Source organism: Canis lupus, chromosome 10, assembly GCF_048164855.1.
Source record: "Canis lupus baileyi chromosome 10, mCanLup2.hap1, whole genome shotgun sequence".
NCBI lineage: Eukaryota > Metazoa > Chordata > Mammalia > Carnivora > Canidae > Canis > Canis lupus.
The window spans coordinates 37,211,941-37,239,477 of NC_132847.1; the positions used below are offsets into that span (position 1 = coordinate 37,211,941).

Sequence of the window (27,537 nt, forward strand, 5' to 3'; positions counted from 1 at the left end):
TTTTAGTGGACTAAATTTTGTGTTCCCACGTTTTGCTGCTTGACTAATTCCTTTAAGCTGACTTATATCCTCTGAGCTAGATCTATTGTATTTTGAGGAGGAAATAGTGTAGTTGGAGGTGTTTTTTTGGCCCAGTCTTTTAGCAGCGTACACATCTGTTTTCATAACTTTTGTGAAACTTCTGGAATAGGCCCATGGAAGCCACGGGAGCAGATGTGGTGTAGAGAACAAATGTGGTCTGGATATGTTTGGTTAGTTCTGCTGCTGAATTGGAGTTGGCAGCTTATACCCTGTGTTATGATAAAATAACATGTACCAAAGGGTGGAACAGGAGACATCTTTCTCTATATTACCTTCTTCAAAGAACAAATGCCCCATTTTCTTAAGTGGATTAGATTATCTAATTGGGCTTAAACTGATTTAATGAGATATAAATTGTAAAATAAAAACATAGTTACGATAGGCATATAGTACTGAAATAAAAATCTCTTGGCAGTATTTTGCAGTAGGAAGGGCATGAAAATCAGCTAACAAATGATAAAATATGTGCTCATTTTGTGTTACATAAAGAACTTCATTGTTCATAATATTAGGGAACAGACATAGAATAGTGTGATACTTATAGGCAAAGCTGTATATACTTAAATTGACTTGTGGTATGTATGAATTTGTGTTGGATTTTGTATTTTAACATGAATACCATTTGGTTTCTGCCCCTGATTTGTTGATTGCATTAGCATTAGATACTAATGAGCCAGTTTATGATTGTACTTGTTATCTTAGGAAGTATTATTGGAAATTTTTTTTTTTTGTGAATAGCAGGTTGACGTTCCTCTAGCACCCTCTGCTGGATATAAGAATTAATTCACCAGACTAGAAGATTAAGAAAATAATAGGAGGGCTTGAATTTAATTATGTCTATCAACAAAGCCCATTCTTGGAAGGAATTTGTTTAAAGATTTGAAGATTTTTGTTGTTGTTGTTGTTGCTCTTACTGATTAATTGATAGTTTTAGTAATACCAGTTTAAAAAGTTGTTTTCTTCTGGACATTTCATTCAAAGCAGGAAGGTATGAAAATAAAGATGTGATCTCTGGTTTATTATTTCAACCCATTTAGTTTTTGTCTAGGAAGGAATAACAGAGCCTCTTCTTGACTTTTGGAGTGAAAATCAGATAATTAATATGACATAACATACACATAAGAAATGAAAAGACTTGTGTTGTTGATTCTTTTATCATGGAATCATTGAATATTCTGTATTTTAATAAAATATAAGACTTATTTAGATAAGAGAAGCTTTAGACATATGATTTTTTGAATTTTTAAAGAAAATTAACATTGTTAGACTGGTTTATTCCCTCTGTCTTTATTAATTCTTTGCTTGTTCTAATTTTTTGTTCTCAATGCCTGTGAGCTATTTTCTTATCACTGGTTAGACTTCTTCTGACTTACAGAATCTAAGAAGAGCATACCAAGCAGCCAATTTTAATTTTTTGAGGTCAGGAACTTCATTTTGAAGGGTTTGCATTAAAATTTTTTTTTAAAACTAGTATTTGGCTTACCAAGAATAATGCTCATTTTAATCTTGCTAGACATAATAATTTTTCTGCTATAATAGGTACCTTGCTTTAGACCTAAAACCAATGGAGATCCTTTGTTCTAAGGACTCAGTCAGAATTTAAAGGGAACTTTTTCCAGAAATCAAGAAGCTTGATTTAGGTGGCTGTCACTTCTTTCACATTGTCTTTGGTTCTTGCACTCATGATTCTTTTATCTTTTTTTTGAAATATATTTCATATATCAAAACATTCATCCTTTTGAAGTATATAATTCTGTGGCTTTTAGTATACTCACAAAGTTGTACAACCATTACAAGTATCTAATTCTAGAACATTCTCATCACTGTCATAAGAAACTTCATGTCCATTAGCAGTCACTGCTCATTCCTCTCTCCCACCCTTGCTGTTGGCAACCACTAACACACTTTATATTCTTACGGATTTGCCTATTCTGGAAATTTCATGTAAATAAAGTCATACACTACTTGGTCTTTTGTGTCTAGTTTCTTTCATTTAACATATATTTTCAGGGTTCATCTATGTTGTAGTATGTACTGGTACTTAATTTTTTTTTTTTTTGGCTGAATAACATTCCATTGTAGAGAGATACCATATTTTGTTTATACATTGGTAAGTTGTGGACATTTAGGTTGTTTCTACCTTATGGTTATTATGAAAAATGCCAATGCAAACATTTGTGCATTTATGTATAAATCTTTGAACATGTTTTTGTTTCTCTGAGGTATATACCCAGGAGTAGAAGTGCTGGATCATATGGTAACTCTGTTTAACTCTTTAAGAAATTGACAAACTGTTTTCCATTTTTCCTAGTGGTGGCACAAGTTTACATTCCCACCAGTAGTGTATGAGGCTTCCAGTCTCTCTACATCCTTGCCAATACTTGTTATTTTCCATTTTTTACATTACAGCCAACCTAGGGTGCATGAAGATAATCTCTTCAGGTTTTGCATGTGCATTTCCCTGATAACTAATAAAGTTGGCCATCATTTCATATACTTGATGTTTTTATATATTCTTTGGGGAAATGTCTATTCAAGCCCTTTACTCATTTTTAAAAATTAATTTCTTATATTTTTTAAATGTATTTTTAAAAAATATTTTATTTGTTTATGTGAAAGAGGGTGGAGGAGGACAGAGGGAGAGGCAGACTCACCGCTGAGCAGGGAGCCCAGCTTGGGGCTCAATCCCAGGACCCTAAGATTATAACTTGAGTCAAAAGCAGACACTTAACTGACTGAGCTACCCAGGCACCCCTACTCATTAAAAAAAAATTGAATTGTTTATCTTTTATTGTAAGAGTTCTTTGTATATTCTGCATACTAAACTTTTATCAGATACATGATTATCTTCTCGTGTCCTCTAGGTTGCCTTTTGCTTTTTGATAGAGTCCTTTGACGGTCAAAATTTAAAATTTTGATGAAGTCTAACTTATATATATTTTTTTCTTTTGTTGCCCATGGTTTCGGTGTCTATTTCAGAATATGTTGCCAAATCTGAGGTCATGAATTCTTTGTTTTCTTCTAAGAGTTTTATGGTTTTTGCTTTTATGTTTAGGTGGTTGATCATTTGGATTCATTTTTATATATAATGGGAGATAGGAATCTAAATTTATTCTTTTGTATGTGTATGTCCCATTGTCTCAGCATTGCTTAATGAAAAAATGATTCTTTCTCACTGAATGGTCTTAATTCTCTTGTCAAAAATTAATTGACCACTGATACGTGGATTTGTTTCTGGACTCTCAGTTTTTTTCTGTGGATCTATATATGTCTGTCCTTATTCCATTTACACATTGTTTTGATCACTGTAGCTTTGTAGTAGTTTTGAAGTCAGTAAACATGAGTCTTCCAACTTTGTTCTTCCTTTTCAAGACTGTCACTTTTTGAGAAGTGCTTTAATAAAATTGTTTGGCTTTAATCCTGTGTTTTTCACATACTTATGATGATGAAATTGCTTTTTGTAATAGCTAATAACATCCCATGGAACTAATATTTGGTGTAAAACATGTTTTGAGAAAGGGTGTAGTGAGTATGAATGGAATATTTTCTCTGATTATCTTAATATTTCAACATTGATTGATTTAAACTCGCACCTTCTTACTGACTTTTCTGCCTAAGCATGAATCGCCTAATTCATTCTAATGATTTTTTTTATCAAAATATAATCTTATTGGGTAAATAACGATATCAGTACCATGCCTTCTCATCATACTTCCTTTGCTATTTTTTCAGTATGGAAAATTTCAGTCATGTGTGAAAGTAGAGAGAATACTAAAATAAAGCCCAGTGCATATCACTCAGCTTTAACAATGCTCAACTAATGGCCAATATTATTTCATGAATATCAACTTCCTCTTGTAACCCCCAGCTTGATCATTTTAAAGCAAATCTGGACATATAATTTCATTCATGAACACTTTAGTATATATTTCAAAAAGATAGTTTAAAAATATCAATTATTTTTAAAAAAATTTAAAGTAAGCTCTGTGCCCAGTGTGGAGATTGAACTCATGACCCTGAGATGGAAGAGTTGTATAATCTACCAGCTGAGCCAGCCAGACACCCCAATACCAATTACTATTATTATACCTAAAAAAGTAATAATAATTCTTTAGTTTTATATTTTTTCATTCCTAGTTTTTTTGAATCTCAATACTTTTTTTTTAAAGATTTTATTTATTTATTCATGACAGACACAGAGAGAGAGGCAGAGACACAGGCAGAGGGAGAAGCAGGCTCCATTCAGGGAGTCTGACATGGGACTTGATCCCGGGTCCCCAGGATCACACCCCAGGCTGAAGGGGGGGCTAAACCGCTGGGCCACCGGGGCTGCCCTGAATCTCAATTCTTGAGTTATCAGACTAAATTACGAATATTTACCAGTTTCATCTTTCAGTGGAATGCCTGTTATTTCAAAGTACTCTAGTAGTAAGCATATAAATGTCAGATTTTACCTTTAAAGATATACTCTACTAACTTAAAAAATCATTTTATTGTTTTGGGTTTAAATTATCTTTAGATCCAAAAGATCTCCTTTGGACTTACTACTTTGTCTGCCTTCTAAAAAAAAATAGTATTTTCTATTAACTCATTAAGAAATATTATTGGCAGGGTTGCAAAATCTAAGTAAAGCAAATAAGTCAGTGTAAAAAAATATTTTATGAGTTTCATATTTGTGAAACACAGAGTTATTGAATCACAAAGCGGAATTACTTCCTGACTATGAAGGCTATTAGTAGCAAGAGGTATCTACAAAGGCCTCTAAAGAAGAAGGACACTTGTGTTTATGCTCTACTCTATAACAAGATATTACGAGAATCTGCTTTGCTCAAAGAGAAATGTAGTCATTTCCTACTTATTCACAGATGGCTTGCTTAATTGATGAATTATCCAATTTTTATTTACTCTCCCTCTTGCTGTGATTCTGTTAAAATTGTGGAAGGAAAGAGGAAAAATCAATTAACCAAGCTGTGCATTTAAAAAAACTTCAACTTAGGCTAAAGGATAAAGTAAATATAATTAAAAAAAACTTATTTCTTGTCCAAATTTTATTTAAAAAGGAAATCAATTAGTAATGCCTTACTTCATCACAGTTGAACCATCTTTATTTGACAGAACTCTAGGCATGGCTTTTCTTTGCTACTGTTATCCTGAGACATCTGCAGTGAGGTGTCCTTGTAGCCCTACTTGCCCAGGCCCCAACAGCCCAGTTCCCTCTTTGGGACTAGGAATCCAGTGCTTCCCAGGGTTGCATTTTCTCAACAAAAAATGGCGTTCAAAAATAAAGCTCCTGACTTCTGATTCTGGCCAGAGGTTGACTCTTGCCTGAAAATTGATAAATTGGACTTCATCATAATGGAAACTTGTGCTTTGTGAAAGATACTGTTGATGGTATGAAGAGACAAACTGTAGACTGGAGTAAATATTTGCAAATCACATATCCAGTAAATGACTTATATGCAGCTTATGTAAACTCTCAAAACTCAATAATAAAACAACCCAATTAAAAAATGGAAAGATCTGAACAACTCCTTCATCAAAGAAGATATACAGGTGGTAAATAAATATATGAGAAGATGCTCAATGTCATTTAGTCATTAGAGAAATGCAAATTGAAACTGAAATGTAATACCATTACATACCTATTTAAATGTCTTAAACCCCCTCCTCCCAAAAAACGAAAAAACAAATATTGACCATGCCAAGTGTTGGTGAGGATGTATATAATTATAAACACTTTGCAAAAGTTTGGAAGTTTCATAAAACATTAAACATATACCCACCATGTGACCCTGTCATTCTTCCCTTCACTATTTACCTCCGAGAAATCAGTGTTTGCCCCATACAACACTTGCACATGAAGGCTCATAGCAGTTTCATTTGTAATAGCCCAAACTGGAAACAACTCAAATGTACATCAACTGGTGAACAGATAAATCAGTGTGGTGTATCAACATAGTGGAACACTTCAGCAATAAAAAGGAATAAACTATTGATAAATGTAACCACATGGTGACTCTCAAAATAGTTATTTGGGAGAAAGAAGCCAGGCAATAAAGAGTACATGCTGTATCAATCAATTTATATGAAATTCTGGAAAATACAAAGTGATCAATTGTGACAAAAAGCAGATCAGTGGTGACTTGGGGATGGGGGTGGGGTGGTAGGGGGCTGGATGAAGTTACCAGGAGATATAAGGAATCTTTTAGGGGTCATGCAAATATTTTTTATCTTCATTATGGCAGTGATTTCATGGGTGTATATATATACTTATCAAATTGTTTTAAATATGTGTGGTTTATTACATACAGATTATATGTCAATAAAAAAACAGAAAAAAAAAAAGGTCTGGAAGCATTCTTCCCAAGCATGATTTTTTTTAGCATGACTTTTATATTCTTGGAAAAGCAGAAAAAAATGAGGCTACAGCAATCTAAAATGTTATCCATATCCACTTTTTTAAAGTTTTTTTTTTTTTAAAGATTTTATTTATTCATGAGAGACACAGAGAGAGAGAGAGAGGCAGAGACACAGGCAGAGAGAGAAGCAGGCTCCATGTAGGGAGCCCGATGCGGGACTCAATCCCGGGTCTCCAGGATCAGGCCCTGGGCTGAAGGCGGCGCTAAACTGCTGAGCCACCCGGGCTGCCCTTTTTTTAAGTTTTTAGTTTTAATTCCAGTATAGTTTACACACAGTGCTATTTTAGTTTCAGGTGTACAATGTTGTGATTCAACAATTCTGTGCATTACTCAGTGCTCATCGTGATAAGTGTGCTCTTAATCCCCATCACCGTCTTTAACACATCACCCCCCACCGCCCCTCTGGTTACCATCAGTTTGGTCTCTATAGTTAAGCCTGCTTTTTGGTTTGTCTCTCTCTCTCTTTTTTTTCCTTTGTTCGCTTATTTTATTTCTTAAATTCCGATGAGTGCAATCATGTGATATTTGTCTTTTTCTAAGTGACTTATCTTGCTTTGCATTATACTGTTTAGCTCCGTTCACGTTGTTGCAAAGATCCACATTCACTTAAATACCAACATTTGTGAGTTTAAACTTTTAATTTGTTTTCAGGCAACTACTCTAAGAGTGAGGAAATTAGAAGAAAATATTGAAGCAGAAAGAGCAGCACATTTGGAATCAAAATTTAATTCTGAAATTATTCAGGTAAAATGTAAACAAACATTTTTTTGAAAGGATTTTATGAGGTTGAGAAAAGCAGAATTCTGTTCAGAGAATTAAGGTTTACGTTTAGAATGTGTAGCATAGGAGTGCCTCGGTGGCTCAATCAGTTAAGTCTCTGACTCTTGGTTTCAGCTCAGGTCATGACCTCAGGGTTGTGGGATCGAGCCCCAGGTTGGGCTCTTGCTCAGTGCGAGTCTGCTTGAGATATTCTGCCTCTGGCCCTCCCCCTGCGCGCTCTCTCTCTCTCTCAAATAAATAAATAAAATTAAAAAAATAATAGGCAGCATATTATTAAGACACTCATGCTATTTGCTAGCAGGATATGGTTGATGATGGTTTTATTAAAGGAGGGATTGGCATACTTCAGCCCACAGTCCAGATCTCACCCACAGACTGTTTGAGGGAGGTTTTGTCTTAACTGTGGGACTTTTGTGTTGTAGTGGCAGAGGGGTTCTGACAGAGATGTTATGGCCTGCAAAGTCCAAAGGACTTACCATCTGGCCTCTTATAGCAAGATTTGCTGATCAGAGTGTTCTTTTTATCAACAATGATGAGATAAATTTCTTTTTGAAAACATTTAAAAATTAGGGATCCCTGGGTGGCGCAGCGGTTTAGCGTCTGCCTTTGGCCCGGGGCGCGATCCTGGAGACCCGGGATCGAATCCCACGTCAGGCTCCCTGCATGGAGCCTGCTTCTCCCTCTGCCTGTGTCTTTGCCTCTCTCTCCCTCTCTCTGTGTGACTATCATAAATAAATAAAAACAAAACAAAACAAAAAAAAGAAAACATTTAAAAATTATGCTTGTTTATTTATTGACTGTACATCCTGTGCACATGGCTTATCACTTGCATTAAGAGCTGAAACTCCTCTTGGAACTTATTTCCATTACCAGGAATACTGTATATTTACCTGCATCTATATAGATATACAGGTAAATGTACAGATAGGAGTATAAAATACTAAAATACTGTGGGAGCATAATATAGGAGATTAAATCTGAGAGGGGAATTAATTTTTTTTATATATTTTTTTAAATTTTTATTTATTTATGATAGTCACAGAGAGAGAGAGGCAGAGACACAGGCAGAGGGAGAAGCAGGCTCCATGCACCGGGAGCCCGATGTGGGATTCGATCCCGGGTCTCCAGGATCACGCCCTGAGCCAAAGGCAGGCGCCAAACCGCTGCGCCACCCAGGGATCCCCTGAGAGGGGAATTAATTGAAGGCATCCTAAGTTCCCTCTCCTCAAACTGCACAGGTCTTAGAGAATGAGAAGCGATTTCTAGGGGAAACCCGATGTGGGACTCAATCCTGGGACTCCAGGATCACACCCTGAACCAAAGGCAGATGCTCAACCATTGAGTCACCCAGGCATCCCAGGCCCATATATTTGAGTGTGTTTGTGTTTTAAGCAAACTTGTGCAAGGTAATTTTTTTTTTTAAGTTACAACCCTGAGATCAAGACTTGAACTGGTATCAAGAGTTGGACACTTAACTGATTGAGCCACCCAGATGCCCTAAGATTTTTTTTTTTAACAGTTGGATCACCCAAATGGCAGCAATAAGCAAAAAGGCTAAAGTTTTACATTTATGAAAGAAATATAATTCAAAATTAAGTTTTTCATTATAATTACAATTTATACCTGGAAATACATAGTTAATAGCCACAAAAATAAAAGTTGTTACATGTGTATTTTTTACTTATAGTTTAAAATTAATATTTGATATTTAACTTAGTGTTATAACTCAGAAAAAAAGGCAAAGTTTATATTTGAACCATATAGCTATAGATATTGACCAATATTTTCAATGAGGTACATCTAGTAAAATTCAGTTTCAGATTAAAGATTTTATTTATTTATTTGAGAGAGAGAGAGATAGTGAGAGAGAGCATGGGCTAGGAGGAGAGGGAGAAGCAGACTCTCTGCTGAGCAGGGAGTCTAATGTGGGGCTCAATCCCAGGACCTCAGGATCATGACCTGAGCCAGAGGCAGATGCTTAACTGACTAAGCCTCCTTAGGCATCCCTCAAATTAGTTTAAAAGCAAATGAGACTACTAAATAGTTGTAATTAACCATCATCTTATCATAAACTAGTTAAATGTGTGTTTGCAGTATTCTGTTGTTAAATTTGTTCTCTAAAAATGAGAAAGTGGAATCAAAGAGTTGACTCAGAATTACTAGTTTGAAGCCTACTTCTCTTTCAATTGGATTGGTTTATCATTTGTGATTGTGCTTATTTTCTGAAAGAAGAGAGCAATGCAGACAGAAGAAAATGTTTTCTAGATTTATAATTTAGTTGTCAACATTGGATTTAGACAAACTAGCAAAGAAAGATAAAGTTTAAAAGAACCAAATTTGAAAATTTACCAACTTGTTTCTCCAGATCTATTCTATTTCCTTACTTTAAGTGTAAGAATGTTTTAATTATTCCAAAATATTTTTGTATAATTATGAATAATAATTCTGGTGCTTATTATTTGTATAGATTAATTTACGAAACATTTTCATGTGGTTCTAGGCTTTTTTTCTTGGTGACTTCATTCTTCTTACCTCAGATTGTCTTTTGCCATCCCCAGGAGGCTTGTGCATAGTTTTTCTCTGATTTCATGGTCCTTTGTGCCTGCTTCTGTGACAGGAAGCACTTACATTCTGTTGTAGTCTCACCTCTCCTAAAGACTAGGATGTCCTGAAAAACTAAGACTGTCTATTCTCATGATTATTATATAATATCTTGAATACTAGCTCACTGCCTGGCACATATTAAGTGCTTAATAAATATCCAAACATTTATTAAATTAATATCATATATTAAATGTAATATTAGGTGTATATTAGATGAATATTACCTCATTAGATTTTTTTAACAACTCTGTATAGATAGCCTATTTTTTTAATTTAAAAAATTAAATTAAAAATTTAATTTAAAAAATTAAAAAAATTTACTTATTTATTGGAGAGAGAGAGAGCAAGCAGGAGCCCGGGAGAGGGGCAGAGGGAGGTGGAGAAGCAGACTCCCCACTGAGCAGGGAACCTGATGTAGGACTCGATCCCAGGACCCTGGGATCATGACCCGAGCCAAATGCAGACACTTAACTGACTGAGCCACTCAGGTGCCTGATAATTTGTTTCTTCTTCTTTTTCTTATTACTACTACCATTATTATTATTACTTATTGTTTACAGATGAAGAACATCAGGTTTTTGGGGTTTTAGTAATATGCCAAAAGTCACGTACGTTAAATTGTAGAGCTGTATTTAAATGTGAGCTTTATGGTTCTTTATGGTTCTATTTACTGTAAAGTGTTTTCTACCACCCTCCACTTTTTTTGAGCCTTGGCAGCCTATGTTTTATTTTTAATTTAATTTTTTGGAAAAGGTAAAACATCCACATAGTTCAAAAATCAAAACAATATTAAATGATCGAGAAGTCTTGCTTTCACTCCTGTCTCTCCCTTCACTCCACCCTCTTGCCTGCTACTTAATTTTTTTGACCCGTTTACCTAAAATATAGCATACAGCATACGTTGATCTGGACTTGGCTTTTTCAATCTATGTTAACAACACATGGATAACCACATAAAGAACTTCCTTTTCAAAAGTTGTTTTGCAGCTTTTTTATAGCTGCATATTATTCTTTTTTTTTTTTTTAAATCTTTTATTTTCAATTTTTTTAATGTATTTATGATAGTCACAGAGAGAGAGAGAGAGGCAGAGACACAGGCAGAGGGAGAAGCAGGCTCCATGCACCGGGAGCCTGATGTGGGATTCGATCCCGGGTCTCCAGAATCGCGCCCTGGGCCAAAGGCAGGTGCCAAACCGCTGTGCCACCCAGGGATCCCTGCATATTATTCTTTTATGGGAATGTACTTTTATTCTGTCGAAGTTTATATAGAATCTAGTTTTTAAAGTGTTTTATTATGTAAAATTTCAAGTTATGCAAAAGTAGAGGAAATGGTAAGATGAGCTCTGCATGTAGCCATCACTTCCAGATTTACCTCAGGTCAGTTGTTTTTTATCTGTTGCCCCCATTTACTCCCCATCCCCATAATCATTTTGAAGCAAATCCTAGATATCATTTGACTAACTCATAAATATTTTAGTCAGATAGTATTATTTGATAATAAAAGTTTTACTTTTCTACAGTAAAAAATCTCTAAGAATAAAAAAGAACTGTTAACTTTCATGGGTTTCTAAAGGTGTTAATATAACGACATTTCTCATAATAGAGGAAGAATACCTCCCTTTTGTTTTCCAAAACCACTAATTTCAGTATGTTTTTATTTTTATTTTATTTTTATTTTATTTTTTTTTTAAATTTTTATTTTATTTATGATAGTCACACACACAGAGAGAGAGAGAGGCAGAGACATAGGCAGAGGGAGAAGCAGGCTCCATGCACCGGGAGCCCGATGTGGGATTCGATCCCAGGCCTCCAGGATCGCGCCCTGGGCCAAAGGCAGGCGCTAAACTGCTGCGCCACCCAGGGATCCCCTCAGTATTTTTTTTTTTTTTTTTCCCCTCAGTATGTTTTTAAAAAGAATTATCCAAATGGATTAGTGTGTCAAAATTAGGCACTTTGATTAGGCATTTCCATAGCACAGTTAACTGTTCTTCCACTTCCTCCTTTCCATTAAACACGTTGGGAAAAGGAATATATACTGTCTTTAGTTTATTTTCCTTTTTAAACCAAAGCAGAAAGGAAGAAGTGTTTGGATGAATGATAATCTGCTGCTGATAAAGTACTCTATTCAATTTGACTAGCGTCTCCTGGTTTGCTTTAACTACTTCTCTGTCATCTGGTAGTTACGGATCCGAGATCTTGAAGGAGCTTTGCAGGTAGAAAAGGCCAGCCAAGCAGAAGCTGTTGCTGATTTGGAAATGATCAAGAATGAATTCAAAGAAGTTGAAAGTGCATATGAGCGAGAAAAGCATAATGCACAAGAGAGCTTTGCAAAACTAAATTTGTAAGTGTTTACTGTAAAAATTTTTTTTTTGAAGATTTTATTTATTCATGAGAGACACAGAGACAGAGAGAGGTAGAGACAGAGGCAGAGGGAGAAGCAGGCTTCATGCAGGAAGCCCAATGTGGGACTTGATCCTGGCACTCCAGGATCACACCCTGGGTCGAAAGCAAGCACTGAACTGCTGAGCCACCCAGGTTTCCCTACTGTAAAATTCTTTATATGAATATAAAGAGTTTATGAAACCTACATAAGTATGAGTGTGTCCTATTTTAGATATAGCTCTCATTAATGCCAGTGCTAGATTGGGGATAAAGGATTGCATAAAGCATAATTATGCTTCTCTGTATAGGTAAATGTGGAAATGCTTTTTTTTTTTTTTTTGGGTTTTGGAGTATCATGGCTATTCCAAGTGCTCTCAGAAATGTAGTTTTTACACTAGAAAGTAAATATGTTAATGTATTTTGCATTTACTGATGTAATACAGTATCTTTAAATATCTTGATTTCTAAGCCACCTAAAAAGGTCTATGTGGAGATGTTTGATACTTTCTCAAACTACAGACATAATAGTGCTAGGGGCTAATACCATTCTTAGTGGCTAGCACACATTGTGGCTCACTTGGTTTCTAGCACTGCATGATTTCATTCAATTTGTAGAACACCTCATGAGGTAGCTGCTCCTTTTATCCCTATTTTACAGATGTGAAAATGGAGGCTTAATGGGGATACGCAACTAGTAAGTGGAAGTTGGGGTCTTTTTGATTCCTACTGATTTTAACCTTTTTAAAAAAAATTCAGAAGCCTTTCATCTGGAATGTTCTGTGGGATGCTTTAAGAAGTTTTTAATTCTTTAATAGGTTTCCAAAAAATTAGATAGTAGATATTTCAAACCATTTCTTCCCATAGGCTGAAATGTATATCACCATTGGTATGTGACATGATAATAGGTTGGTGCGTTACAGATACGTATTGTACTTTTCTTTTTTTAAAACTTAAATTCTAGTTGGTGGACATACAGTTCAATATTGGTTCAGGAGTAGAGTTCAGTGATTCATCATTTACATATAACACTCAGTGCTCATCATAACAAGTGCCCTCCTTAATGCCCATTGTCCATCTATCCGATCCAACCTATTAACTTTTCTGATTGGACCCTAACGCAAATTTTTCCCTTAAATTTGTTTTGCTATTATTTGTGTTTTGGTGCTTGAAAAATTTTATGCAAATTTTGTATTCCAATAAGTAAGTATCAACTAACAATTCTAAATATTAGTTACATGTTCCAACTAAGCACCAGCTAAAAAATCCTAAACACTTTAACATAACATCCCTTATCTCTTCTTTATCCCTATATAACTATGCTATAATAAAGTTAGTAATAATAAACAATAAAAATTAAATAATAATTAAAGCCCACTACTCATTACTGTGACTCAGTTCCTGTGACTTCTCTTCCCCATCACATCTTCCTTTTCTCTATACGTAATGTAATAGCCACTTCTGTATCGATGATGTGTGGTATTAGAAGGAATGATATGACATGAAGGGTGATTGGTTTGGTTATTTAATTTCCTATTTGTGCTTCTGACTTTCTTTCAGAATACTCTTTATTTATTTATTTATTTATTTATTTATTTAAATTTATTTTTTATTGGTGTTCAATTTACTAACATACAGAATAACCCCCAGTGCCCGTCACCCATTCACTCCCACCCCCTGCCCTCCTCCCCTTCTACCACCCCTAGTTCGTTTCCCAGAGTTAGCAGTCTTTACATTCTGTCTCCCTTTCTGATATTTCCCACACATTTCTTCTCCCTTCCCTTATATTCCCTTTCACTATTATTTATATTCCCCAAATGAATGAGAACATATAATGTTTGTCCTTCTCCGACTGACTTACTTCACTCAGCCAAAATACTCTTTAAAAAATATTTTAGAACATGTTAGAGTCACAAATTCTCAAACATTAATTTTTCAAAGTAGCTCTTAAGTTTTGGATAATGTGTTCCAAAAGAAACTTGGTAGATTTAAGGTCTTTAAATGGTACCTTTAATTTGCACTCTGAGAGCAGAGAGTTTTGGGGTAGGACAGTGTTTTACCGGTTGGATAAAACCAACTCAGCAACTGGTGATAACAATGTTATAGAGAAAATGCTGCCTGAACTTGGCCAGTGGTTAAGATTCTTTTTTTTTTTTCATTTTTAAAGATTTTATTTATTTATTCATGAGAGACACACAGAGAGAGAGAGGGAGAGACACAGACAGAGGGAGAAGCAGGCTTCCATGTAGGGAGCCTGACGCAGGACTCTATCCAGGGTCTTCAGGATCACACCCTGGGCTGAAGGTGGTGCTAAACCGCTGAGCACCCGGGCTGCCCAGTGGTTAAGGTTCTTTAGCTTGTTTTTTCCAGGTGGATCTAGATCAGGAGAAAAAAGCTATGTGTCTGTCTAGTTTGGATTTATAATTTTGGTCAACAGTTTCATAACAGTGAACATTCCTGCATGAAATTATTTTAGATGGAATATATATGTATACATATATTTTAGGTAGAATATATATATTTATATTTTATAAAAATATATATAAGGTATATACTATATATATTTTAAAGATCTCAGCTAAGAATTTGATAACAGGCTATTTTAACAAATATATATTATATACAATTTTAGATAGAATACATATCTGTTCTGTATTTCTGTAGTTAAAATTTCTTAGTTGTTAATTTTTTTGCATCTAAGAGTTGCAGTATGAAACTAAAGGTTTTCAAGCTTTAGTCAGGTCTTCATTAGCTGTAGTAACTGATTGCTGGACAGTGATAGGGGAAGAAGATCATAGTATCTTTAAATCTAGTTTAAAATTAAATAAAAAATACTAGTCAAAGATAGGATCCTGAATGGACTGAATCTCTATTTCATTACACTCAGTATTTGGGAACTTCCTTATTTTTCTAAATATATCATCCAAGAGGCGCCTGGGTGTCTTGGTCTATTAGGTGTCTTGCCTTTGGCTCAGGTCATGATCCCAAGGTCCTGGAATCAAGCTGCATATTGGCCTCCCTACTCAGCAGGGAGCCTGCTCATCACTCTTCTCCCAGCCCAGTGCTCTCTTTTGCTATCTCTGTCGCTCTCTGTCTCTGTCTCTCTCTCTCTCAAATAAATAAATAAAATCTTAAAAAAAAATCAACCCAAAGTGTAAAAATAACAAAAGTATTATAATTTATTGGCATTATTATTGTGTACATTCTGGATAAAAGACCAAAGACGATTATTTTAAAGCAGCCTATGGTGAAGTTCTTAGCTGAGCTCTTTTAGAAAAATAATAGAATGGAAATCCAGTAGGAAAGAAGGCATCTTAACTACAGAGTTCCTTCCTCTCCCTTTCCTTTCTTGCCTAAATCCTCCACCTGGCAAGTCCTGGCACATCCCCATTGGAGTTCAAAGAGTCGAGGCTCCCTTTAACCTTTCTTACACTCTTGCCCGACTCATAACTGTTGGTGGGGCTTTGCCAGGAGCCTAGGAGCTTAGGATGACTTCCTGGGTTGTCCTTGATGACAGTGAGGAATGTCCCTCCATTTCAGGGGACCCAGTTTGAACTTGAACCCAGCACCACATAACAGAAGCATTTAATTTTATATTTGCTGAGTGATAATTTTTAATTACTATTTTGACTTTTATCAGATTAGCTTGTACATAGTCTAAAAAGTAAAATAGTACTGCAAGGTCAATAGTTGCATGGCCCTTGCTCTCTACTACCTGTTTCTACTCCCTCAAGGCAACTACTTTTAATTCTTATTGCTGTTTCTTCTGATGTTTAACTTCCTGTTTCTGAATAACATGCATATCCTGCCATGTTTTCAGTTTCCACCATTAGATATTATCTGTTGGTCCCCACTTATTTATTGCCTCTATTGTAACCTTCTCCCACATAGCACACACTTATTCCTCCCCTCCCCCATCCTTTCTTTGGGGTTCTATTTTGGGGGGTATTTTTTTCTATAGCTTTTTTTCTTGGTATCTCATCTTTATTTTTCTTCATAGCATATTTTACTATATTCTTTGTTGTTTATTATGTTTCCTCTTATGTGGACAGGAACTTTGTTTTGTTCATTGCTATCTCCCAATGCCTGGAATAGTGTCTGGCACATAAGAGCTGGTAAATAAAGATTTGCTGAATTATTAAATGAGTGAATAGTTAATAACTGTCTCATTTTATTATTTATTTATTTATTTATTTATTTATTTATTTTTAGAGAGGGAGAGAAACGGAGGGAAAGAGGGGCAGAGGGAGAGGGAGAGAGAGAAAATCTTAAGCAGACTCCACACCCAGTGCAGAGCCTTACATGGGCCTCAATCTCACAACCCTGAGGTCATGGTCTGAGCCAAAATCCAGAGAGACACTTAAGTGACTGAGCCACCTAGGCACCCCAGTAATTGCCTCATTTTAAATTGGATTAGTTTATATGCACAATCACTGAATTATTTTTAAACTCTTAAACAGAACTGAAACTCTCTCATTATGTTCCTACACCTCAGCAATTCTATCGTTTTAAGTTTCTTGTAGAAGACATCCATCCTGGACTCTTCTCTCCTCTTTCTCCATTCTGGATAAATTGTTTTTTAGGCTCCCTGCCACTGTCATCCCTAGGACTTCCTGTTACCATCTTCCTTGGGATACCCTCTGCTTCTCTTCTATACTGGATCTCTTATTTGCTGGTCTTGTGCATTCCTCCCTGTGTGATTTACTCCCTTTGTAGGGTAGCTTCTTGAGAAATTCTGCATCAGAGAAAAAATCTTGAAATTTGCATTCTGAAAATATCTTTATTTGGTCTTTACCCTTTTTCCTAATTCAGTTGGATATTCATTAAGTTCTAGTGTCAAGAAATCCAAAGTCCTTTAATTCCTGATCTTTTTTATGTGGTCCATGTTTTCCACTGGAAACTTGTACATGGTGGTCATCAAGTCTGGAAACATGGGGGAATATCTAGAAGTGGTTTACTGATATTATAACATGATAAAGTAATAATGTATATATATTTTCATACTCTATGGACACTATAGAATTTTTTCCATGTTCCCAGTGTTCTGAAATTTCATAATTATGGGCCTTGTATGGATGTTTTTTTCATTCATGTTGGGCACTCATTTAGCTCCTTCAATTTTAAAGACTCAAGTAATTCATTTCTAGGAAATTCTTTTATATTTATTACTTTGCTTATTTCTTCTCTTCTGTTTTCTTTACCTTCTCTCTTAGAACTTCTATTATTTATATATATTGGGATTCCTGAATGTATTTGTTATCTTTTCTCTACTTCAATCCATTTTTATTATTTAATTCTACTTTCTGGGAGATACACACACATATATATAAATATAAATAATATATATAACACATGTATATGTATATGTATATAATATATAGTACATATATATATTTATAAATGTAGTGTTTAATCCTTCTATATATTTTTATTTAAAATTTTAGTTACTCTACTTTGGAATATTCTTGATCCAAAGGAGAATATACAAAAGAGTTGGCATTAGATTGTCTATGTTCTATCCTAAAGAAAGGAATGTTGACTGTTGAGAGTAATATCATGTACCATTCAAGAATTAGTTCTTTATTTGGTTATAGCCTTAATGTGGTGGTGGATTTGGTTATACTGAGTCACTCTGTCTTCTGCATTACAGCTTCAAAATCATAGGAAACAGATCTACTATGTTTATCAGGAAGATCTCAGACTAAAAATAGTGGCAGCCCTTTAATTTGAATTAAATTATTTATTTGGTGAATTATCTATAACAAATTTTAAACTGAAATGCTTCTAAGCTGCCTTTCATCAGATGTCCATACAAGAATGTAAATACAGTTTAATCCCAGCCCGAGCAAAATTTAAATAGGAAGGCAAATCCTTTGAAAAGAATTTCCTGTGAAGTGGGGAGCTAAGATGGTGGAGGAGACTTTAGGTTTTCCTGGTCCCTTGAACACAGCTAGATAAATGTCAAATCATTCCGAATACCCAAGAAATCGATCTGAGGACTGACAGAAGAAACTGCACAACTAGAGAGAGAGAAGAGGCCATTTCGTGGAAGGTAGGAAGTGTAGAGATGTGGTTTGGGGGAGAAATGGATTGCAGATGCTGTGGAGGGGAGGGAGCTCTGGTCACGGAGAAAAGTGAGATAGAGAAGAGCACAAAGGGAAATGCACAAGGAAAATATTTCCTCAAAGCCATTGCCTGATTGGGAAAATGAGAGGGGCTGATTTTTGTGAGTTTTGGCAACCAGTGGGGCTCAACGACTGGAGTTTTAGCAGTCCATAGTGTGGCTGGGGTGGAGCCCCGAAGGCACTGCAGTGCTCCTTTGGAAAGCAGGCAGGTAACTTGGGGGCAGGTGGTGTGATCTGAGGATCTTCTGATACGCATGGGGAGAAATGGTTCCGCCTTCTTGGAGCACATCTGAAAGAGGTGGCATTGCCTCTCCAGAGATGAAAGAGCTGGCGGTGCCATTTCTCTCTCTGCCCCTCAGCACAGGTGCAGAGACACACTTGCTGAGAGCAGCTAACCTGGACATTGGCTCTTTAGTGTGTGTTCTCTGCTCTGGTGTGACTGCTCTTCTGGATCAAACCTGCATTAGTCTCATTACAGCAAGACCCTCCCCCAGAAGACCAGTGCAAGTTTCTTCTACACCAGGTCCTTAAAGTTTGGAATTTTAAAATTCAACTAGCCTGGCAGTGATAGAGTCCATAATATACTGCAATGCTCTGGGTGGGCAAGCAACCTAGACGCAGACATTGTGAAGGCAGTGATCTAAAGAACACCTGGAACTCATGAGGGGAAATTGTTCAGTTTTCTGGAAGGGCTTCCCAGACAGCAGCAAGCAGGAATTCTCCCCTCCAGGGACAAAGATGCTGGTGGCACCATTTCCCTCCTTGACCCCTCAGCATAAACTCAGTAAACAGCACAGCACCAACACTGGTTGCCTCATCTGTTTACACTAAGCCCTGCCCCCCTGCACTCCACTGGTACTGCGTTTCTCAGCAAGTTTGCCAAAGAAACAGTTCAGTGGGCTTCTCCCCCAGAAGACCAGCACAAACTCTTGCATGCACCATGTCTACTGACCATAGAGTTCTGCAGAGCTTCAGTTCTAGTGGAAGTAGCATCAGGTCTTTTAACAAGCAGACCAGATATGGCTAGTTAAAACTCAGCCATATTCTGGCCAGGGTTCAAACACTCCCCACTATTATTTCTTAATAAAGCCATTATTGTCAGGAGTAGGAAATATAACAGGCTTTCCTAGCACATAGAAGACAGTGACCTAAACAAAATGCCAAGGAAGAAGAATTCATCCCAAAAGAAGAAACAAGATAAGGTCATGGCCAGGGATCTAATTGAAACAGATATAAGTAATATGCCTGATCCTGAATTTGAAGAAACAATCCTAAGGATAGTAGCTGGGCTTGAGAAAATCATAGAAGGCTTCATGGAGACCCTTATTGCAGAGATAAAAGAGGAGTTAAAGACAAATCAGGCTGAAATAACAAATGCAAAACCAAGATTCAAAGCCAACTGGATGTAATGACCTCAAGGATGGAAGAAACAGAGGAAGGAATAAGTGATACAGAAGATAGAATTATGGAAAATAATGAAACTGAACAAAAGAGGGAAAGAAAAATCTTGGATCATGAAAGTAGACTTAGGGAATTCAGTGACTCCATGAAGTGTAATGATATTCATATCATAGAAGTCCTACAAAAAGAGAGAAAAGGGAGCAGAAGGTTTGTTTAAGGGAATTGTGGCTGAAAACTACCCTAATATGGGGAAACAAACTGATATCCAAATCCAGGAAGCACCAAGAACTCCCATCAAAATCAACAAAAGTAGGCCAACACCAAGACATAGTGTAGTTAAATATGCAAAATATAGAGATAAAGAAAAAATCCTAAGAGCATCAAAACAAAAGCCCCTAACATACAAGGGAAGACCAATAAAGTTAGCAGCAGATCTTTCCAAAGAAACTTGGCAGGGCAGAAGAAGGTGGCATGATATATTCAACATGCTGAATGGGAAAAATCTGCAGTCAAGAATACTCTTTCCAGCAAGGCTGTCATTCAGAATAGAAGGAAAGATAAAGAGTTTCCCAGACAAACAAAAACTAAAGAATTCATGACTACTGAACCAGCCCTGAAAGAAATATTAAAGGGGATTCTGAGTGGGAAAGAAAGACCAAAATCAACAAAGACTAGAAAGAAACAGAGAAAATTTCCAGAAATTATGACAAAACAAGTAATAAAATGGCACTAAATTCATATCTATCAATAATTACTCTGAATGTAAGTGGACTAAGTGCTCTAATCAAAAGACATAGAATGAAAAAAATGAAAAAAACAAAACAAAACAGAACAAAACCTATGACCCATCTATATGTCGCTTACAAGAGACTCATTTTATATTTTATTTTTTTAATTTTAAAAATATTTTTAGGTAATTTTTACACTAACATAGGACTTAGGCTTATAGCTCTGAGATCAAGAGTTGCAGGCTCTACCAATTGAGTCGGCCAGGTGCCCCAAGAGACTCATTTTAGACCTAAAGACACCTGCAGATTGGAAGTGAAAGGATCAAGAAATATTTACCATGCAAAAGCTCATCAAAAGGCCAGAGTAGCCATACTTCTGTCAGACAAACTAGATTTTATTTATTTACTTTAATTAAACATTTAAAGAATTTATTTATTTTAGAATGAGAGTATGAGTGGGAGGGGCAGAGGGAGAGGGAGAGAAAATCTCAAGCAGACTCCATGCTGACCTCAAAGTCTGATGTGGTGCTTGATCCCAAGACCCTGAGATCATGACCTGAGCTGAAACCAAGACCTGAGCTGAAACCATGAGTCATACATTCAACCACTTATGCCATCCAAGTGTCCCTGGACAAACTAGACTTTAAACCAAAGGCTGTAACAAAAGATGAAGAAGGGCATTACATCATAATTAAGGGGTCCATCCAACAAGAAGATCTAACAATTGTAAATATTTATGTTATATATATATTTGGAGCACCCAAATATATAAAACAATAACAAACATAAAGGAACCCATTGATAATAATACAGTAATAGTAGGATACTAAACACCGTATTCACATCAATGGACAGATCATCTAAATAGAAAATCAACAAGGTTACAATGGCTTTGAATGACATACTGGACCAGATGGACTTAACAGATATATTCAGAACATATCAACCTAAAGCAGCAGAGTATACATTCTTTTCAAGTGCACATGTAACATTCTCCAGAATAGATCACATATTGGGCCACAAATCATGCCTCAATAGGTACAAAGGGATTGAGGTCATACCATGTATATTTACCTACCACAGCGCTATGGAACTTTAGGTGATCCACAAGAAAAAAATCTGGAAAGACCACAAATATATGGAGGTTAAAGAATATCCTACTAAATAATGAATGAATCAACCAGGAAACTAAAGAAGAAATAAAAATACATGGAAGCAAGTGAAAACGAAAACACAATGGTCCAAAGCCTGTGGGATGCAGCAAAAGTGGTCTTAAGAGGGAAGAATATAGCAATACAGGCCTACCTCAGGAAGTAGGAAGAATCTCAAGTAAGCAACCTAACCTTACACTTAAAGGAGCTTGAAAAAGAACAACAAACGAAGCCTAAGGCCAGCAGAATAAGGGAAATAATAAGGATGAAGGCAGAAATAAATGATATAGAAATAAACAAACCCCAGTAGAACATATCAATGAAACCAGGATCTTGTTCTTTGAAAAAATTAATAAAATTGATAAACCCCTAGCCAGACTTATCCAAAAGAAAAGAGAAAGGACCCAAATAAATAAAATCACAAATGAGAGGAGAAAGAACAACTAACACCACAGAAATACAGTTATAAGAGAATATTATAAAAAATTATGTCAACAGATTGGACAGTTTGGAAGAAATGGTTAAATTCCTAGAAACATATAAACTACCAAGATTGAAACTGGAGGAAATAGAAAAATTGAACAGAATGATAACCAGCAGAGAAATTGAACCAGTAATAAAAAATCTTTCAACAAACAAAAGTCCAGGGCCAGATGGCTTCACAGGGGAATTCTACCAAATATCAAAGAAGGCTTAATACCTATTCTTCTCAAACTATTCCAAAAACTCCAAAGAAAAACTTCCAAACTCATTCTATGAAGTCAGCATTACCTTGATTCCAAAACTAGAGACACCACTAAAAAAGAGAACTACAGGCCAATATCCCTGATGAACATGGATGTAAAAATTCTCAACAAAATACTAGCAAATTGAATCTAACAGTACATGAACGAATCACTTACCACGATCAAGTGGGATTTATTCCTGGGTTGTAAGGGTGGTTCAATATTTGCAAATCAATCAACACGATACACCACATTAATAAAAGAAAGCATAAGAATTATATGATCCTCTCAATATATGCAGAAAAAGTATTTAACAAAGGACAACATCATTCTTGATAGAAGCCCTCAACAAAGTAGGGTTAGAGGGAATATACCTCAACATAATAAAGACCGTATATGAAAAACCCACAGTTAATATTATCCTCAGTGGTGAATAACTGAGAGCTTTTCCTGTATGGTCAGGAACAAGATAGGGTTTTACATTCTCATCACTGTTATTTAATGTAGTACTGGAAGTCCTAGCTTCAACCAGACAACAAAAAGAAATAAAAGGCATCCAAATTGGCAAGGAAGAAAGGCAAACATTCACTGCAGATGACGTGATGCTCTATGTAGAAAATTCCACCAAAAAATTGCTAGAACTGATACATGAATTCAGTGAAGTCTTAGGATACAAAATCAATGTACAGAAATCCTTTGCATTTCTATACACCAATAATGAAGCAGCAGAAAGAAAAATTGAAAAATGGATCCTGTATACAATTACACCAAAAGTCATAAGATACTTAGGAATAAACCTAACAAACTCTGAAAACTATAAAACACTTATGACGGAAATCAAAGATGACACAGAGAAATGGAAAAACATTCTGGGGAATGGATTGAAAGAACAAATATTGTTAAAATGTCTATCCTACCCAAATCAATCTATACATTTAATGCAATCCCTATCAAAATACCCCCAGCATCTTTCACAGAGGTAGAACAAACAATCCTAAAATTTGTATGGAATCACAAAAGAAAAAGACCTTGAAAAATAAAAGCAGAACTGGAAGCTTCCCAATTCTGAACTTGAAAGTTATATGACAAAGCTGTAGGGATCAAGTCAGTATGGTACTGGCACAGAAACAGACACATAGATCAGTGGAAAAGAATAGAAAACCCAGGAATGGACCCACAACTCTATGGTCAACTAATCTTTCCTGGACCCACAACTCTATGGTCAACTAATCTTGACCAAAGCAGGAAAGAATATCCAATGGAAGAAAGACAGTCTCTTCAACAAATGGTGTTGGGAAAACTAGACAGCTACATGCAAAAGAATGAAACTGGACCACTTTCTTACACCATGCAAAAAAAATAAATTCAAAATGGATGAAAGACTTAAATGTGAGACAGGAAACCGTCAAAATCCTAGAGGAAGACATATGCAATATGTAACAACTTCTGTTTTTTAAAAAGATTTATTTACTTTAGAGAGAGAGAAGGAGAGCATGAATGGGAGAGGCAAAGGGAGAGGGAGAGAGAATCTCAAGCAGACTCTGCACTGAGCACGGAGCCCAATGAGGTGCTTGCTTTCCCATGCCCTGAGATCATGACCTGAGCTGGAACCAAGAGTCAGATGCTCAAACAACTGCGCCACACAGGTGCCCCAATCTATAGCAACTTCTTACTAGATATGTCTCCTAAAGCAAGGGAAACAAAAGCAAAAGTAAACTATTGGGATTTTGTTGAGATAAAAAGCTTCTGTATAGTGAAGGAAACAATCAACAAAGCTAAAAGGCAACTTTTGGAATGGGAGAAGATACTTGAAATGACATATCTGATAAAGGGTTAGTATCCAAAATCTATAAAGAACATAAAATTCATCACCCAAAAAACAATCCAATTAAAAAATGGGCAGTAGACATGAATACAACATGTATTCAGATGGCCAATAGGCACATGAAAAGATGCTCAACATCACTCATCACCAGGGAAATACAAATCAGAATTCCAATGGGATATCATCTCACACCTATCAGAGTCGCTAAAATGAATAGCACAGGAAACAACAGATGTTGGCGAGGATTCAGAGAAAGGGGAACTCTCTTAGACTGTTGGTGGTAATGCAAACTCTGGAGCCACTCTGGAGAACAGTATGGAGTTCTTTAGAAAGTAAAAAATAGACTGTCTTACCATCCAGTAATTGCACTATTGGTATTTACCCAAGGATACAAAAATACAAATTCCAAAGTGTACAGTGCAACCTGATGTTTATAGCAGCATTACCAACAATAGCCAAATTACAGAAAGAGTCCAAATGACCATTGACTGATAAATAGATGAAGAAGAGGTGGGGTACACACACACACACACACACACACACACACACACACACACACTGGAATATTACTCAGCTATCAAAAAGAATGAAATCTTGACATTTGCGATGATGTGGATGGAACTAGAGATTATTATGCTAAACCAAATAAGTCAGAGAAAGACAAAAACCATATGATTTCACTCATATGTGGAATTTAAGAAACAAAAAGATGAACATGGGGGAAAAAGGGAGGCAAATCATAAAAGACTCTTAACATTTAGAGAGCAAACTGAGGGTTACTGGAGGGGGGGGCATAGGCTAAATGGGTGATGGGAATTAAGTAGAGCCCTTGTGATGAGCACTGGGGGTTGTATTTAAGTGATGAATTGCTAAATTCTATACCTGAAACTAATATTACACTGTATGTTAATTAATTGGAAATTAAATAAAAACTTGAAAAAAAAAAAGAATTTTATGTGTTTTCACAGTGAACATGAATGATTTTTGATGATTCTTTTGGATTTTCCATTTTCTATCACATTAGTTCCACTTGCGTGGACATTGAGGAATAAAACATTTGTTCCATTTTTAATATTATACTTTAATTTGAAAATTGTTTGATAGAACTGTTTTCTGTCTTGAGGCAATTTCTGAGTTAATTGAACTGTGGTGGGTGAGTCCACCCACCACAGCTCATCAGAAATAATGGTGAGACCAAATCAACACTACCAAATCGATTTTGTTTATAACCTTGGGCATAGTAAAATATCTGCTAATGAAAGGAGCAGAGTCTTTCATTAAAGAATATGTAATTCTTTTTGTTTGAAAAAATGAGAGGTGGCATTTAAAAGCCACAAAAACATGGTAGATAATACACCTGCCAGTTATGTTAAAGCTGTATAATAGGACTTGATAAAACCATATTTGAAAAATCTACTCTGATGCTTTAACTTTTCAGATTAGAAAGAGAGTATTTCTCCAAAAACAAGAAACTAAATGAAGAGATCGAGGAACAGAAGAAAGTAATTATAGACCTTTCAAAGAGACTCCAGTATAATGAAAAAAGTTGCAGTGAATTACAGGAAGAACTTGTAATGGTAAGGATAAAAAAACCCTATGGCAATTACTTTATTGGGTCAAATTCGATGTTTAACAGGTTCCCCCCCCCCTCACTACATGCCATGAGATAATAGCATGAAAGTAATTTTAGTGCCATTGATATAAAATTTCAAAATCAGGGATGCTGATTACAACAAAGATGTATGTGATAAAACTTCTCTAGAAAAATTGGGAAAACTAATTGGGAAAAATTGGGAAAACAGAATTATAGATTATTTTAGAACTTATTCAGGGGCCTTCCTTCCTTCCTTCCGCCCTTCCTCCCTTTCCCCCTTCCCCCCTGCCCCCTCCTTCCCCTATCCCCCTGGTGCATTGTTACTTAGGTGAGAGGGGGATCAGGGTTTATAATCAATAGATCTAATGATTTCAAAGATTCCCTTTTGTAGTCATTTTGTACCTGATCATTTTGTTTCCATTCCCCAATAATCCATCTTTCACACCATCACCACATTTGTCTTCCTGAGTTATTGATCTGATCTTGTCATCCTCACTTTATTAAAAAACCATCAATGTCTCCTTGTTGTTTTCAGAATGAAATTCAGCTTCTTGCCATATAATCTAAAGCCCCTTTCTTTATGGCTCCGTGTTAACTCTTTGAGCTTCTTCTGTGTCCACTGCCCTCTATCTTGCTTCAGCCCTTAGTGTATTATTCTTGCCTTCCTAAACACATTGTATATTTTCATATCTTCTTGCTTTTGTTCAATCTGTTCATTTTTTTTGACTCACATTAACTGAACTGCGTCTTTCCATTAGTAAACCCCTGTGTATCCTGTAATGCCCTGCTCTGGCATCTTGCAATCTGTGCAGCCTTCCATGATTCCCTCTTTCCCCACTGTCCCATCCTTCTAGTCAGAATTTTGCCTTTTCCCAACTTTGTGTTTCCTTTTTTTAAATTTTAAAAAATATTTGTTTGAGAGGAGAGAGACCACACAAGTTGGGAGAAGGGGCAGAGGGAGAGGGAGAAGGAGACTCCCCGCTGAACAGGGAGCCTGATGTGGGGCTCAATCCCAGGATCTTGAGATCATGACCTGAGCCAAAGGCAGATGCTTAACTGCCTGAGCCATCCAGGCACCCCCCAGCTTTGTGTTTCTTTCGTACTTAGTTTACCATCTTCACCACAGTTTAGCATAATACTCACCAAATCTGATATGTATTATCTCTGCTAAGAGATTGTGAATGCATTGGAGTTAACATAATTCATTTTACATATGAAGATTCCACTATAGTGCTTGCCTCCTTAAACATTTGTTGGATGCATGTATTTGGTTGATGCAGCACACTGCTGTTCAGTAGTTTGCTGGGAACCCCAAAAGGGAGGGCATAAAATCGAGAGTAACACCCTGTGTTTTTTTCTTGTTCTCCACATGAATACCTTCTGCAGACTTAGCTACTTCACTTTCAATTCTTAGTGATATCAGTTATTGAAGAAAATAAATATTTTTCTCCTTGTCAAAAGATATGGAGACTCTGGGTTATATTAAGAAGTGGTGGCCAAATTAGCGCTCCCCAGATAGAAAGGTAGTGATGGGATAAAATTTAAACTCTATCACTTTCAAATGATCAATATTTTTTTTATGTATATGCATACTTTATTTATTTATTTTTTTATTGGAGTTCAATTTGTCAACATATAGCATAAGACCCTGTCAAGTGCCCCCCTCAGTGCCCATCACCCAGTCACCCCAACCCCCCACCCACCTCCCTTTCCACCACCCCTTGT

The 27,537-nt window shown here is 36.1% G+C and overlaps 1 protein-coding gene across 19 annotated transcripts in view; it reads left to right on the forward strand.

Moving 5' to 3' along the window:
- Window positions 1–27,537, forward strand: part of CCDC171 (coiled-coil domain containing 171) — a 467,902-nt gene that overhangs the window by 66,379 nt on the left and 373,986 nt on the right. For 18 of the 19 annotated variants that reach the window (XR_012037998.1, XR_012037999.1, XR_012037996.1 and 15 more), the window contains 3 exons: window positions 7,152–7,244; window positions 12,065–12,225; window positions 25,657–25,795. Coding sequence is in view for 15 of the 19 variants with exons in the window: in XM_072841423.1 (XP_072697524.1) it covers window positions 7,152–7,244; window positions 12,065–12,225; window positions 25,657–25,795 (393 nt within the window). In the remaining 4 variants the exon portion in view is untranslated. The remainder of the gene's footprint in view (window positions 1–7,151; window positions 7,245–12,064; window positions 12,226–25,656; window positions 25,796–27,537) is intronic. The other variant, XM_072841426.1, reaches the window with a different exon arrangement.